The sequence below is a fragment of the Conger conger genome, chromosome 3 (genome assembly GCF_963514075.1).
Source record: "Conger conger chromosome 3, fConCon1.1, whole genome shotgun sequence".
NCBI classification, from domain to species: domain Eukaryota; kingdom Metazoa; phylum Chordata; class Actinopteri; order Anguilliformes; family Congridae; genus Conger; species Conger conger.
Window position 1 is genome coordinate 36071402 of NC_083762.1, and position 16302 is coordinate 36087703.

Below are 16302 nucleotides of genomic sequence, written 5' to 3' on the forward strand. Positions count from 1 at the left end.
AGTGACTCAATAATGTACCTCACAGTGTCTAACTGCTATTTTTGCTATTCATCCGCTGTATACTTTCCTTGTTCTATTGTGTAACATATTATATAGCATATAAAGATTGTTATATTCTTTATATAACAGAAGTTTATATTTTTATATGAGAACAAACCTTCAACAGTGTGTAAACTACTATAAGCTTCACACTCCCCTCAGCCAGGAGAGATGATGGGTCGAGCCACTTGTCCAAGGCAAGGCCAGTGCTAAAGCTCACGAAGAGCCAACGCTAGCTTATTTCTGACCGAGAGTACCGGAGTTAAATTTGAACTGGGTCCTGTCTGCGCTTGCCAATAAAAGCATGATACCTCATGAAGACACTAGCTCACTAGCTAGTATGACTTGGTTGGATCCACTGTGAGTAGACGTCCCTCCTCCCCGTGGATTAGAAGCTGCTGTAGTGCAGAGCTCAGGGTGCTTAGCATTCTCATTGTTGACTTATCCCTCTGTATTTCCTGATCAGGCCGGGTACAGCACACTGTGCCGGCATGGCTTACACATGGGGAGAGGGAGACCTTGCGGAGGATAAGTGGTCTGAGATAGAGGGTGGGCGGAGGGTGCGGTGGTGGAGTTCTTCCTGCAGTCACTGGCTGATGAGCTGACATTGCGCAGTGCTCCTAAAACGTGTTGAGGATCTGTCGTTGCAAAACGTTCCTGTCTCTCGATTGGGTTAGTTCCTATCTCTCGAGTGGCTTCTACAAACCCCCCTCAGTTCATACCGAGTCTGTCCTCACATTGTAATTAGTGTCTGACAGAATATACGTTAGTGTTGTGTAATTGTACGTGTGTTGTAATTGTCAAAAGATCTTGTGATGAAATGTAAATTAAATGAAATGAATATATGTATGTTTTTGGATGAACAAAAAAAATGTCCTTTGGATGTCCTTCGTATAAGATTCTCCTCCTTAAACTATTTAGATTTGTCTTTCACAACTTGTAAGAGAGGGAGAGCATTTCTTATTCAGTACTTTAATTTCAGTGGATTTATTATATTGATTGGCAAGTAAATATTATCTGACAGCAAAATGTGTCTGTTGTGTTAAAATATCATGATAGCACAATGTGTTGCAGAACAAATGTGATGGCATAGTGACTTCTGGTATATAATCTGGATAATTAACACATTTCTTTGCGGTAAATAATTTGATAGTATGGTGTTTGTGGGAGTGTATATTATGGTATAAATAATGTCATGTCTGTTTTGATAAATACGGTGGAATATGTTTGTATCAGTAAATAATATCTGTGTTTCATATAATGTGTCTGTTTCAGTAAAGAATGTGACAGTGTAACATGTTTTTGTTAATCTAATTACAGTTGAATCGTTTGCTTTCAATTATTTGATATGATGACCCGACTGTAGTAGTAATTGAGGTGACATCATGATATATGGTATCAGTTGAGTAAATAGCACAATTGCAGTTGTAATTATTATTATTATTAATCCTTTATTTTAATAGGTGGTAATACATGGTACATGGCAGTTGTGGTAGCATAATGCACCTATTGCACTAACTAAACTGATGACATAATCTGTGCTTGTTTCTCTGCATACTCTGATAGGGTAATGTATCTGTTGCAGGGGGACGTGACAAGAGAGGTGGCCCAATTTTGACCTTCCCTGCCAGAAGTAACCATGACAGAATAAAACAGGAGGACCTTAGGAGGCTGGTGACCTATCTATCTACGGTACCCAGGTAAAACACTCTTCTCTGTGCAGCTGTGGGCCAGTTACTTTGGAGTTGTATTTGTGCTTGCACAATGCACATACTGTACATTAGATACCCTGTAATTAAGTTATTCTCGCACTGCCTGAGAAGGCATGGGCTTCCAGTGTCAGTTGGATTCTACTTTCTATATATGAGACATATACTGTATGTTTTCTGTCTGCTTTCTAATCATTGTTCAAACACCTCACAGTATTCCACTTAAGAGTAGCTCTGTGTGCATGCATAGGAAAGCTAACAGGTAAAGGGTATAAGGGTTTTGTCCTAACCTCAGAGGAATCTGTCTAAAGGAGAAGTTTTTTTTCCTCTCCTGTTGCTGCGATGTCAGTGGAAGTTTAAGAGGAGACTCTCACCTCAATGTGTTACTCACTGTTAAACTTGGACTGCCGTGCTATTTGAATGAATCCAGATTCCAGAAGAAGTATACTTAGTGTATTTGTATTTAGGTGCCACTCAATGTAACACATTCATAGTACATCATACACATAGTACATGCATACCAATAAAACTATATGAATTCATAAAAAGTTAGTACTTGCATGATTCATTTACAATCATGTACTTTGTTAAAATAATATGAAGTGCAAAGTCTGCCTATGTGAACTAAGTGTGACATTTGTATCAAGGTGAAATATGTTTTCATATGAAAGATACAATCATATATGGTCAGCACCCAAGAGTATTTATGAGCAACATTCTTGTTCATCTTGATTTAACAACAAAGGTCATTTTCATCTTTTAATTTTAAGAATGAGATACACTTCAGAGTGTGGTCACTGCCAGGGGTTACATCGTGTCCCAATTTGGCACCCTAGAGTTTTTCATATAAATTTGGTCTTAGATGTTTCTTTTTTCTGCATTAGTGTGTCAGTAGAAAATAATACATTTGAGATTTCCAACTTTCAAGCATTTAGAAACCTGATCATGTCTGTCTGGGATTACCTGGAGAGTTAAAAAGAAAGTGAGACTGCCAAGGTCTGCAAAGAACTGTGGCGAGTTCTTTGATATGTTTCAAACAATCTGCTCATCCAGTAACATACCTGGTTGGATTTTGTTAGCGGTGTGTGCCACATAACCTACAAGGCCTACAATGTTACAGTGCTACACTGCCCTTTTTTGCATTTTGCATCATAGCATCACATGAACCATAATCAATTTGAATTTGGGATGGAACATGCATCTGTAATGCAATGCCTATGACTGTTATACAGCATCAATGAAAATCAGTCTAATTTAACTATTGTGCCTCCCTAAGGCTACAAAACAACACAACCGTCGCCAGCAAGTCCATGTGGTATATTCAAAACCGATGACTGTGTAATCACAGTGGTGTTAAAGCTCTGATTTCGCTGTTTTGCACGACTTTCAAAATTGTTTGGTGAGATTACTCTCGGCAAGGATGATGTCACCTCACAGAATTCTTAACCAGTTTTGCACATTTCCCACCGCATTGGAAACACTTGAGTCATGAGCAGTTCAGGGTTTTCATCTGAGCAGTGAAAGTACTGTTACTGGGAATGGTGTGGGATACAGAGGGCACTTTTAGGGACATATTGTAGTTGTAGAAATTACATCAAGAAATGTTGCAAAACCAGCCATGACTGGGCACTTTGTAAGATGTTAGCCAAGTGCTAATACCATTCATTCCTCCGTTACAGTGTCCTTATTATGCATGACACCTAATTAACTACATCCCTGCCTTTGTGATGGCAATAATAAAGAGGCTTTTGTTGCTCAGTATCACATCAATTCTTTAGTAGTGATGTGCGGGAGGTTATGGAGAAATAAAGCAATTACTGCTTCCAGTATGTCATCTGTTTTTAATGAAAAGGGCTCAGAATAGACTGCTAAGTGTTGCAGCTCCTTAATATATGAGCAAATGGGACCTTGATTTTTAGAGAAAAAAAATGCTTCAGGCAGATTTGTTGACAGATTGTCTCCTAGTTAACAAGGCTAATGGTCAATTAAAGACAAGGCTGATTCACTCCAGTTTCATTTAGTGGGCCCAGCTGTTGCAGTGCTCAGTACCCTCCTCCATGATTATCCCACCCACCCCCCCCAAGCAGCTTAGTTTGGGCATATGTGTTTGGTGATATGATAACAGCGCCTCCTTGCTCTCACCTCGCAGTGAGGATGTGTGCAAGCGGGGCTTTACCGTCATCATCGACATGCGTGGGTCCAAGTGGGACCTAATCAAACCCCTCCTGAAGACCCTGCAGGAGGCCTTCCCAGCCGAGATCTGCGTCGCACTCATCATCAAGCCCGATACTTTTTGGCAGAAGCAGAAGACCAACTTTGGCAGCGCTAAGTTCACCTTCGAGGTGAGCCTTCCGTCAGAAATATTTATTTGTCTTCTGCACGATTATAATGCCACATTTTAAGGAAATGTATGGACCACACAACGGAAGGAAATGAACTGAATTAAAAATATATTATTTGTGAAAATGAGATGCATGGTATCAGATCAGTATGCATCAAGCATCATGTTAATATATTAATTGTTCATATTTACTATAATCATACTTATGATTGTGATAATGTTTTTATTTAAGCAGAATAGGAATACTTTTTTGAAAACACTTATGGAGATTCAAATGAGTCAAAACACAAAACTCATTTCAGTCCAGGATTAATCTTAATCTGTATCTGCAAAGTGTCTCGTAGAGGTTTACATAAAATCTCTCGACCAGGAGTAAGCCTTCTGGACCAAAGAGTCCTTGTTATATAAACTCTCACTGCTCGCTCTTCCTGGCAGACTAGCATGGTGTCGGTGGAGGGCCTGGCGAAGCTGGTGGACCCGTCCCAGCTGACGGAGGACTTTGAGGGCTCGCTGGAGTACAACCACGAGGAATGGCTGGAGCTGCGGGTGTCCCTGGAGGAGTTCATCTGCAGCGCCACCCACCTCCTCTCCCGCCTGGAGGACCTGCAGGAGATGCTGGCCAAGAAGGAGTTCCCGGCGGACGTGGATGAGTCGCGGCGGCTCATCGACGAGCACGCGCAGCTGAAGAAGACGGTGATGAAGGCCCCGGTGGAGGAGCTAGACCGTGAGGGCCAGAGGCTGCTGCAGTGCATCCGCTGCGGGGACGGCTTCTCCGGCCGCACCTGCATCTCCGGAGGGGCCGACTTCCAGAGCGTGGTGCCCAAGATTGCCAGCCTGCTGGACAAGCTGCACTCCACCCGCCAGCACCTGCACCAGATATGGCACGTGCGCAAGCTCAAGCTGGACCAGTGCTTCCAGCTGCGGCTCTACGAGCAGGACGCCGAGAAGGTGGGCGTGGAGCAGTGCTCAGGGCGGTGTACGCTGGTGTAGAGGGACCTGATATGTAATAGTGTCGCGGGCGCACTATTCAGTAATGTTGAAGGCCGCAATATATAATAGTGTTGAGAGAACACTATTCAGTAGTGTTGAGGGCAGTGATATATAATAGTGTTGAGAGAACACTATTCAGTAGTGTTGAAGGCCGCGATATATAATAGTGTTGAGAGAACACTATTCAGTAGTGTTGAGGGCAGTGATATATAATAGTGTTGAGAGAACACTATTCAGTAGTGTTGAGTAGTGATGAAATTGTAAAAGTGTACAGCTCAGGAAAACTAATCAAAATGTGTATAGATGTGCCAATACCATTTCAGTCAGGACAACTCACATATTTAGATCTGACTGTTGGTCTAAGAAAGGTGCTCTTAGGTAATGTTTGCACATGATCCGATGAAATAAGTTGTGTTAATGTGATTAGTTGATTATGGAATGCGTGTGAATATGATTGCTGAAGCTGACTATTGGTCAGCTGTGGTAGAGTTATCTGACCCCATATGCTCTGAGCAGTTCATGCACGTTGCTTATTCCACACGCAATGCTTGTTATTCCTTGGCTGATTGTGATGCTGAGATTTGTCAGAAGGAAGGAAGAAATGGGCTGAGTGTTATTACTGGTGGTGTTTTTCAAGGCTGAATTATGCATTTGTTGTGCAAATGTTGGGTAAAATGCATTGTCAATAGTGTTAGAATCTCATTGCCTAGCATAATGGCATGTAGGCTATGTTCCACCACCCAGTGTCACCCTTATTAATTTGCATATGCATCCACTTCTCATTATATTCCCATTGCGTATGAGATGGAGATGGACGGTAGTCAGACTCTCAACTAACTATATACAGTACATACTGTTGAGGATTTCAGTGCATTTAGTAAGTATTCACAGTAAGTACTGTGAATTTAGCAGAGTGAATGAAAATGACCAGCTGCAGCTAGTAAGCAAAGCAGCCACAGCTAACCAGGATATGCCAGGCCTGGCCCCCACTTCCATACTCAGCCTGTATTTCTCTCATGGTGAGGGGCACTGGGCAATCACTGGAGGTCTGGCAGTGGCTGTTCACTTGGCATCTGTGGCTGACAGCTCTCACTTGCTCTTCATTCATTTGTGGCACGAATAACCGCTAAATGCATTTAAAATCAAGTAAATACTGTCCACCAATGCATTTAATTGCATGTGGCAATAGTTACAATGCCTCTGGTAGTCGAAAAGACATTGGCCGATAAGTCTAGTTAAAGCTAGCTAAACTTCACTAAGTTGGCGACACAGTGTTCATGTGTTGATAGTGGAAATCGTGCTTTCTAGTTTGCACATCATGGCATCCAAATTCAATTCATTCGTTAATATCTCATAGGAGAAGTTAAGGGTTGGATTTTCCCAGTACCAGTACCAGTGAGTAACATTGGTGCTGGGTGAGCAAAAATGCCTCTATTATCTTATACTCATTGTACACTACATGATACATTGTGGCGGCTGGGCTTAGTTTGCGGGAAGGAAGCAGGGAAATCCGGGGACCACGACAACTGGTTAAGTAGGCACACACCAGGACGGCTTTAGGAATCAGTCCAGGAGATAAAAAGTGTGCTTCTTTCCACAGCAGGCAGCTGAGACTGGGGACATAAAGGTTACATGAGCTGAAAAGCTACATGAGTCGGGTTATTTTCTTTACATTTGTTATTTTCCTTTATTATTTTTGGTCCGAATCTCATGAGGGTGAAGGGTGGAGACTTTCGCCGTTTGTGGGCGTGCACCCTCTCTCTCCAGCTTCCGCTACTGTCAATAAACGCTGATGAAAACTGAACCGACATTTTCCATATCTCCCTGTGTCCAGCTCTTCTGTCCTCACAGCGGTAGAGGTACAACACAATTATTTTTGTGACTGTTGTGAATTTGTCATTATTGTGTTACAGATGTTTGACTGGATAAGTCACAACAAGCAGCTGTTCTTACAGAGCCATACTGAGATTGGAGTCAGATACCAGCATGCTGTGGACCTCCAGACACAGCACAATCACTTTGCCATGAACTCTATGGTATGTTCTGATTTACAATCAAGGGATTGTTTTGTTGTCATTCACCTAATTTCTTAATGTTCTCTGCATACAACCAAATATACATTTTATTATCAAAGAACCATTTCAATTGGATGTTCAGGGCTGCAGAGCTCATTCTATTCACTGGCTCCAGTGTTATTTCTATAACTATATAAATGGGGTGTGGATGGGGTGGCCCAAGACTACTTTAGGGGGTCCATAAACATAAAAATAACCCACAAAACAAGATGTAGTATGCGTATACTTTTCTCAGTATCAGAACTTTAGGAAGTTAGAAAGCACAATTAGCTTTTAAGCTTATGTCAGCTGAAAAGTGATATCGCAAAGCCCAAATTAGCTGACTGAGCTACCATCTGACGAGAAAAGTTAGCTAAATGAATGTGTCCAAATTGTTTGAGGTACCGCAAATATGACAAAGTAAATTTATTTCACATAGCTAATTGGCTGATAAGAATGCTTACACCTTCCAACCGCAAGTTAAACGGCATTAAAAAAAAAAACAAACATACTTTCTAAACTTAGAATCCATTGCCACTGGACCCAATGTGTGGCCTACTCAAACGCGCACAGAACGAACCTCAACTCTTTACTTCCTGGTGTGCTGGTGTCATAATTCTTATCAGCGTGATAAAACTTTTTGGTGGCACCCGGGGTGGCCAATCATATTTCAGGGGGAGCCAGTGACTAGCACCAATACCATTACAATATCTCAGAAATATTCCATCCCTGCTGAATGCACTACATCTCACCCTGCGCTCCTCTCTCCTCTTTTACAAATTGATCTGTCAGTCCATTTTTACTGATGAGCTGATGAAAGAAGGTCTCATCAGCCTGTGCTCTGTGCATTCCTGAGCCCTGAACATACTCACCCCCTCTGTCAACTCGACACTGCTACTTTTGGGGAATTCACTCATACACAGTACACAGCACTTTTTCATTTGTGATGTGAGCCTCCCTGTTACATACATTATGGCTGTTGTTTACACCCAGAAACAAATGATCAGCTGTTAGTCGTGTTATCAGTAGGGTAGTAAAATTCCAAGAAAATCACCATTAACTCTGTCAAGGCACTTTCCTTCAGTACCTGACTTTCAGTTCGGCACACGCTATAGACTTTTTTTTCTGCTTTTCTGAACATGAACCGAACCGTGAAGTCAAAACAAATTTACACTGAACCAAAATTTGTGTGTACCGTTACACCATTACTGGTTACACATTAAGCCCAGTGTATATTTTTCAAATATTTTATAATATTTGCTCTAGTAGCTTCTTAAAAGTTATACTAAGTCATACACCTTAGTGAAAGGTCTAATATCATTTCTAATATCCGAGATCGCTGGCCTAAATCATTTTAGATTATTAACCCTTTTTGTTTGTTTGCTTTTTGTTTGGGTGGTTCTAATGCCCCAGAAAGCAGGGCTTACTGTAAGGTGCAAAAGCTTTATATTCTACAGACCCAAGCCCACCTCCCCTTTGCCCATGTGTCTGCTTTGAGCACACAAGGGACTGAGCACCACTCTGTTGAAAAATTCTGGGGAGAATCCTGATATATTTTAGTAATTCCTTTCCATCTAAGACAGCTAATTAGATAGGCCAATGAATTAGGAATAACATCTTTTGACTAAAATAAGGTTAAACAAAATTGTTACTTGACTTACTTGACTGAAGCTAATTATTTTGAATACTTTTTTTATTATTAATTTATTTAATGACAAAAGTTATCAAACACTCATATTACCCAAAATTAGATTTACCCTCTTAAACTGTATAACTGGTTGCACCAACTTGAACAATTATTTTACTATTATTTAGTAATTTTATTCATTATTATTATATCAATTCTTTATTATTTATCTCAATCACAGCTCGCTTAATCTTCTCTTGACAATCTGGACAAATCAAAGTTACCTGAAAAATTCTGAAAACAGCCCAACGGCTAATTAGGCTAGAGTTCCTTGCCAGTTAAAACCCAGTCCCATGCATTGGTAAATCTGCTGAAATCTGCTCAACCTAGAAGGCCATTCCGGGTTGTAGCCTATGTGGAACTGTGGGTTTATAGTTTGGTCTCTAGAGCAGTGAAACTCACTGATAAGATGAAGGCAACGACATATCTGACTCGACATATCTGGCTCCCTCCAGTGTCAGGTCCTTCCCAATTATGGCCTAGGCTCCTCATAAGAAAATGACACATCATGTGCTGCACAGTCTCTGAAAAGGAGAGCTGTGGTAGCCCAGAAAGTAAGCCAGTGGTATCTACAGTTTGTATCACAACATCTCTAATTTTTCTCCCCGCAAAATACTTCACGAAACTCCACCTTTTGAATCCAAGTGTCAGAAAATGTTGTAAAAAATCATGTGACATACCGATTTAGAGCAGTAACATCATAAAAACAGGAATAGACAGTTTATCTATGAGTCAGTGGTGTTCTTCCTGTGCTCAGAACGCCTATGTCAACATCAACCGGATCATGTCCGTGGCTTCACGGCTGTCGGAGGCGGGACACTACGCCTCCCAGCAGATCAAGCAGATCTCCGCCCAGCTGGACCAGGAGTGGAAGAGCTTTGCTGCTGCGCTGGACGAGCGTAGCGCCATCCTCGCCATGTCTTCTGTCTTCCACCAGAAGGCCGAGCAGGTGGGCACTTACACTTATTCTTTCATACCGGGTTTAATAACCTATATCAAGGGAGTTGCCGGTCAGTGGCATTAATCGATCACTTAACTGCCAGGTAGAAAATAAAACCAGCAGCACTATTGGCCTCGAGGGCCAGATTTGAGTGTCCTTATATATGTATATATTTGGACAATTATTTGGACTGTGACACATTTTTTGTTGTTTTTGCCCTGTACTCCAGCAAACAATTTTAGGGGACCAAAAATAATAATAGGACAAATATAATTGGACAAATGAACACAAGCTGAAATAATGTAATCATATTCAGTATTTTGTTCCAAATCCTTTGCAATCAATGATTGCCTGAATCCTACATCCTGATCATGGAGTACTTCATCTTGAACAGTTACAAAGGGATTTTTCTTCACCTTTCGATGGATTCTTCTGTCATCCACTATATTGTTCTTTCATCGTCTACCAGGTCGTTTGTCATTGCTGTGGTCACCAGCGTGTTCTTGCTTCTTAACAATTACATTAAATTACATTAATGGCATTTGGCAAATGCTCTTATCCAGAGTGACATACAGTTGATTAGACTAAGCAGGAGACAATCCTCCCCTGGAGCAATGCAGGGTTAAGGGCCTTGCTCAAGGGCCCAACGGCTGTGCACCACCGACCTTGTGTGTGCAAGTCATTTACCTTAACCACTATGCTACAGGCCGCCCTGTACAATGTACCAAACGGTTGATTTTGACACACCAAATTTTTTGACTATGTCAAGGTGCGAGGGGGGGGTTAAAGGGTCATTGTGTCTTTCTGAAACTAGCAGTAACATTTGTGTTTGGGCTTACTGCTGTCAATGATAGTATATACAGTTATATACTGTATATCTGAGGCTCATAATTCTTGCCTTGCAGGATTCTGTCAGGGTATTAATACCAGCATACTGTCTTCTGTGATATTTCTTAATCCATTTTGATTGTTTAAATAATGTTTCTGCAGTGAAGTCTAATTCACAAATAGGTCAAGACTAAGGTAGAAGTAAAAATAATAATCTGGTCTCTAACACCTCACTCCACCTGTCTGACAAGTAATTCCTCTGATCGGTTCCATTAAAAAAACTCTCTAAACCGTCTGCGAGCATGGTATAATGTGAGGCTATTGCTGGTGTCTGTGCATGTTCTTATCAATGTGGGACATATTTATGGTGGCTGTGAGCAAACAGGACTATCAGTGAGGTGAAACCACTTCATCCCTATTAGCGGCTAATGATAAGTAGAACGGCACAGTTCTCTGTGAAATCATCCCTCGGCTTCTGCCATTGGGTTCTCCGTCTTCTTCATGGCTGGTTTCCTGGCTCTTTTCTAGTTCCTGGCTGGGGTGGAGGTCTGGTGCAAGATGTGCACTGAGGGTGGGCTTCCCTGCGAGATGCAGGCCCTGGAGCTGGCCATACATCACCACCAGGCCCTGTACGAACAGGTCACCCAGGCCTACGCAGAGGTGAGACTGCCTTTCACATTCAACAACTGACCAATAAGGAACCTTGTGCCATATACATACATTGATGCAGACCAATCACACTGACCATCTCACCAACTATGGTTTAGTAATATTTGGATTAGGCAGGGGTAAAAGTACGCATAGGGATAATAATAAAGGGATAATTGTCATCTTGCTCCATGCTCACTTTTAGTAATTGTAGGAAAATACTGGGATAATTATATACAGAATATAATACAGGCATACAAAAGGGTAATATTGTAGAGCTGCTAATACAGATATTTAAAACGGATTAAAGATTTATCACCTTTATTCCACACCATTCTTGACACACCAATTCATGTAATGCTTTTTTTTTTGGTGTAAGGAAACGCTTATCTGTTTTATTGTGATATTGATATTAAAATGTACTTTTTTAAATGTTATCAGAAAATTATCAGACATTTTAATAAAAAAAAATGTTCTGTGCTCAAAGGGGTATTATCAGTTTGATTCTTCTACTGCACATTTGATCCAGACAATTAATTTATTTTAACACTGTTTCTTAAATTGTCACCACAAAATTTGGTATGCTTTCTGCAGAATGTATGTCAGCATACTGTATGTAAATGTGAATAGGTCAATCTTAAATATTAACTACCTGCAATTTATCAAGGCTGGAAAACATAATTCCGTGTTTTAAGCAGATCTTAGAATTTACATTTACATTTTAGGCAGTTATCTGATGGTTTTATCCAGAGCAACTTACAATGAGTGCAAATGAAGAAAAGGCCTAGATTCAAAAATCACCAACGTCCCAAGTAGCGATTAATGAGAATTGCAATGATCGGGCCGTAACAGCCCAGCAATAGTACCGAGGTGACGTAGCCTACTGGTTCCGGAAGGAAAAATCCCATCCACCATAGAAAACTTGATTCGTATTTGTATACGTTATAAAACTAAAAGTTAGATGATTAACCATTTACCATGAGCTACCAGATTGTGAAAAGATGGTGTTTGTGGTCCTTCAGAAGCCATAAATCAGTCTGATTTCAATTTAGTTTTTTTAAGAAACTGTTTTGTGAACTCTTTATTAAAAGTGCAAGTTTTCATCATTTAGCAACCTGTTCCACTCCGCCATGGACCAACACTGCGATTTATAAAAGAAAACACTAAATATAGAATGTGACAACCGCAAAATGTACACGGTTATTGTCTGTTTAAAACGCGAAAGTGAGTGGAAAACGATTCGTTTGCAATGCTTTATGGAATTCCTAGTTCATTCCCATTAAGTAGCCTCTCATTGTGTTTATGATATCATAATTCATCTGGTAGGTGGATGGCTTGGTTCACAGTTTAAAACGCTTTCTGAAATGTCTATGGCAAAAATGAATGGGAAAATGAATGGGAACCATAGGAGTGGGTGATGACTACAACACATCGGTACTCTATGTAATTCCTTGTCACTAAAATTGTGGACGGTAAGGTAAAGCAAAAATGCTTTGGGGAGGATAGTATATACTTTAAGGTAAATAGTCATAATCAGGGTGGAGAAGTGGGGGAGAGGTGGGTCTTCAAGTTATGATGGAACAGGATAACACATTTTACATAAGCTAGTTCAATCATTTGATAATATTAAAAACATAATAACATGTGATCCTGAATTATAACCTTATAGACCGGGAAGTTCAGCCATGCACTGATTGTGGTATGCAGTGTTGAAACAGATTAACATGCTATGGATGCCACAAGTATACCTTACACAAAACATTCCCTCTTCTGTACTTAAATATAGAATGGAATTCATTGTTATTTTATGTATGAGTGTTGTGTGGGTGTGTACCCGATAGATAAATATGACTAAATGAAAAAATACAGTATATTACAACAGTACCTGAACAAGAGTTCAACCAGTATTTGGACACCCAGTCACAACTGTCAATATCAGTGGAAGAGGTACCTTGTTAGCCAAACAAGTAAATTGCAATTGGTGGATTTATCAACGTCCAATCACAGATTTTTCCTCGTGTGCATGTGCCAATGTGCAAAGATAGATTGATAAGTAGCCAGGCCTGGTTAATGAAATGATATGGTTGAATAATGAGTCCAGGATGTACAGACCTGATCCAATGCTCTGACAGCACACTGCTGTGGCTTGTGATCCTGATTCCAGGTCAGCCAGGACGGGAAGGCTCTGCTGGATGTGCTGCAGCGGCCGCTGGGTCCAGAGAGCTCGGAATCTCTCACGGCCACCGCCAACTACTCCAAAGCGGTGCAAGGCATCCTGGACCTGGTGCACGAGGTCCTGCACCACCAGAGGCGCTTAGAGAACATTTGGCAGCACCGCAAGGTCCGCTTGCACCAACGGCTCCAACTTTGTGTATTCCAACAGGACGTCCAGCAGGTAACAGAAACTCACCTGACCCTATTCTTTAAATTCTCACTGTACTCTGACTCTGGCCCTATTCCTTTAACACAGGAGCTCTCACTGTACTCTGACTCTGGCCCTATTCCTTTAACACAGGAGCTCTCACTGTACTCTGACTCTGGCCCTATTCCTTTAACACAGGAGCTCTCACTGTACTCTGACTCTGACCCTATTCCTTTAACACAGGAGCTCTCACTGTACTCTGACTCTGGCCCTATTCCTTTAACACAGGAGCTCTCACTGTACTCTGACTCTGACCCTATTCCTTTAACACAGGAGCTCTCACTGTACTCTGACTCTGACTCTATTTCTTAAACACAGGAGCTCTCACTGCACTCTGACTCTGACTCTATTTCTTAAACACAGGTAACTCTCACTGCACTCTGACTTTGATCCTATTCCTTAAATTAAATGCTTATTCTAAAATATTATATATACAGTATGTCATTTCTAAAAATATAATTTGTTGAATGAAATAGATTAAAGATTTTGGCATGTTCATCTATTTCTGTCTTTAATACAGACTAAAGATTAACAACACATTTATAGTGTGAACAGTTTTTCTTATCACTTATGAACTCATGTTTAAGGTGTTGCAAACTGTAAATGAATTACAGATGAAATGATAATTTAATCAGAAAAGCTCTGAATTGTGACATTATACATCACAAGCCCATGAACACGATTAAGTAAACCTGATCAGTTCATAATTTGGTGAAAACCAGTTATCCATGTCAGGAGTCTCTTTTCTCCCACTGGCCTTGCCCACATCTGTATTTTGAGACACTTGTTTGTCTCAAGTGTCTGGCTCTGCTCTGTACTTCCTCCCACACAAGTCTCCCCTGTGTGTGTGTGTGTGTGTGTGTGTGTCTCTTTATGTTCATAGTTGCTTTGAATACAAGAATGCTCATAAGTAAAATATTGAGCAGTTTCATTGTCTTTGTTATCTGTCTAGTGTTAATTGTCTTGTCTTTGTGTGGCAATAATTTCAAATGACTGTTTAAGGTTTTAAATGGGCAATTAAGGTTTTAAGTGTGATTCAATGTGACTTTGGGACTGTTTTAAAAAGTATTAGGTTCTAATCACTCACTGCTATTTAATTTATGGGTTCAATATTCATAGAATAGCGCTTTGTCAGTATATAAGTATGTCCATTTCTATGATTCAAAGATTTTCTCTCATATTTCCTTGCAAGAACATGGATGATAAGCGTTTATATGGCTCTGTGGTGAAATCCCAGGTGAAGGAGAATAGGGCTTTATCAGCCCAGGCCTACTGTGACTGCTTCATGTTTAACTCCCAATTCCAGTGGAAAATCAAAATCTCAGATCTGACTCAAAGATTCTGCTAGGGGCCGGGATTGTTAATCGAGTGAAAAATATTTCAAAAAATGTTTTACTTTAAATGTTAAATGTATTTACTTATAATATAGGATTTTTAAGCATTACAGTTTTTTTCAATTGCTTAGACACATTTCATGAAACAATTCTCCTTTTCTTCAGAACTATTAATACAATCCCAAAACTGCACAACAATCAGTACAAACCTGAAACATCCAGGCCTGGGTAGAACCGGAGAAAGGCACAGGGATTTTTCCCAGCATGGCGATGGAAGTGTTCGATCGCAACCCTTATGTGCAGGAAAAACCTGTCCGGGCTATGGAGGAGGCCTGTGGAGATGCTGCTCTTGATTCCATCCACAGGTGGATCAGGCATACCAGGGCATATTTCCCGCACTGCCTTGCAAGAGCTAACATCGTGTTGGATGATATTTTGTGGCCTGACCCAGCCCGGAGCCAAGACTGCAATCAAACTGGCTGTGCTGAGTAGTGAGAATTGTAAACTATTCTCTAAATTGCTGTTTTTTGTTTATAGTGCTGCATATACCGAGTGGCATTTTTAACTGTGTTTTTCCAGTCAGCATCACGTTTAAGTGCTGCAAATAAAATATTTGAAATTTTTTCCATGAGCACACTCCCTCATTTGTTAGTAGTGTAACATTGCAAAGTTAAAAATCTCAAAACTAGAAATCTTAACCATTATACCCTTGCTATTGGAGTTATGTTGCATTCTTTTTCAATAAATGATCATTATTTGTATATTCACCCCTCCTCCAAGTGTGAATATCAGATCCATTCATGGTCCATCCAGCTTGTATATTGATATCGCTAATGTGTATGGGAATAAAAGACAAAGTTCACCCTTCTGAAAATTTTGACCTTGTATGTATATGACACATCATTAAATAGGAGGCGGCACTGTGCCTCTTTCTGGTTCTACACATGTCCTTGCTAGATATTAAGAATCGTTTGTGCAATGTATAATTACATATGGCTATAAAGTGATAAGACCTCATAGCGGTGGACCTCAGGGTTGGTTATCATCTAAACAGGCACAGTGTGTCCAATGCAGAGGAAAGTGCATGAGAGCATTCATTTATGTTGAATACATGGCATATTTATATCAGTTGCACATGTTGAAAGGTCAAGGGAATGGATTTGGCAGCTTTAGACTGTGTGCTGTAATCTACTCCAGAGCTTTGAGAGAGCCTGCGACAGAGGCTTCCTGGCAGTGTTTTTGTTTTGCATGTTACATTAACTTCGTACTACAAGCTGCTTCTGAATGCCACTGAGTTACTAATGGCCAGA

At 40.6% G+C, this 16302-nt stretch overlaps 1 protein-coding gene across 1 annotated transcript in view; it reads left to right on the forward strand.

The window, feature by feature from the left end:
• Positions 1–16302, forward strand: part of LOC133123297 (kalirin-like) — a 151018-nt gene that overhangs the window by 41741 nt on the left and 92975 nt on the right. The window contains exons 3-9 of the mRNA XM_061233642.1: positions 1625–1739; positions 3898–4090; positions 4525–5037; positions 6993–7115; positions 9578–9769; positions 11117–11248; positions 13401–13631. Coding sequence (XP_061089626.1) covers positions 1625–1739; positions 3898–4090; positions 4525–5037; positions 6993–7115; positions 9578–9769; positions 11117–11248; positions 13401–13631 — 1499 coding nt within the window. The remainder of the gene's footprint in view (positions 1–1624; positions 1740–3897; positions 4091–4524; positions 5038–6992; positions 7116–9577; positions 9770–11116; positions 11249–13400; positions 13632–16302) is intronic.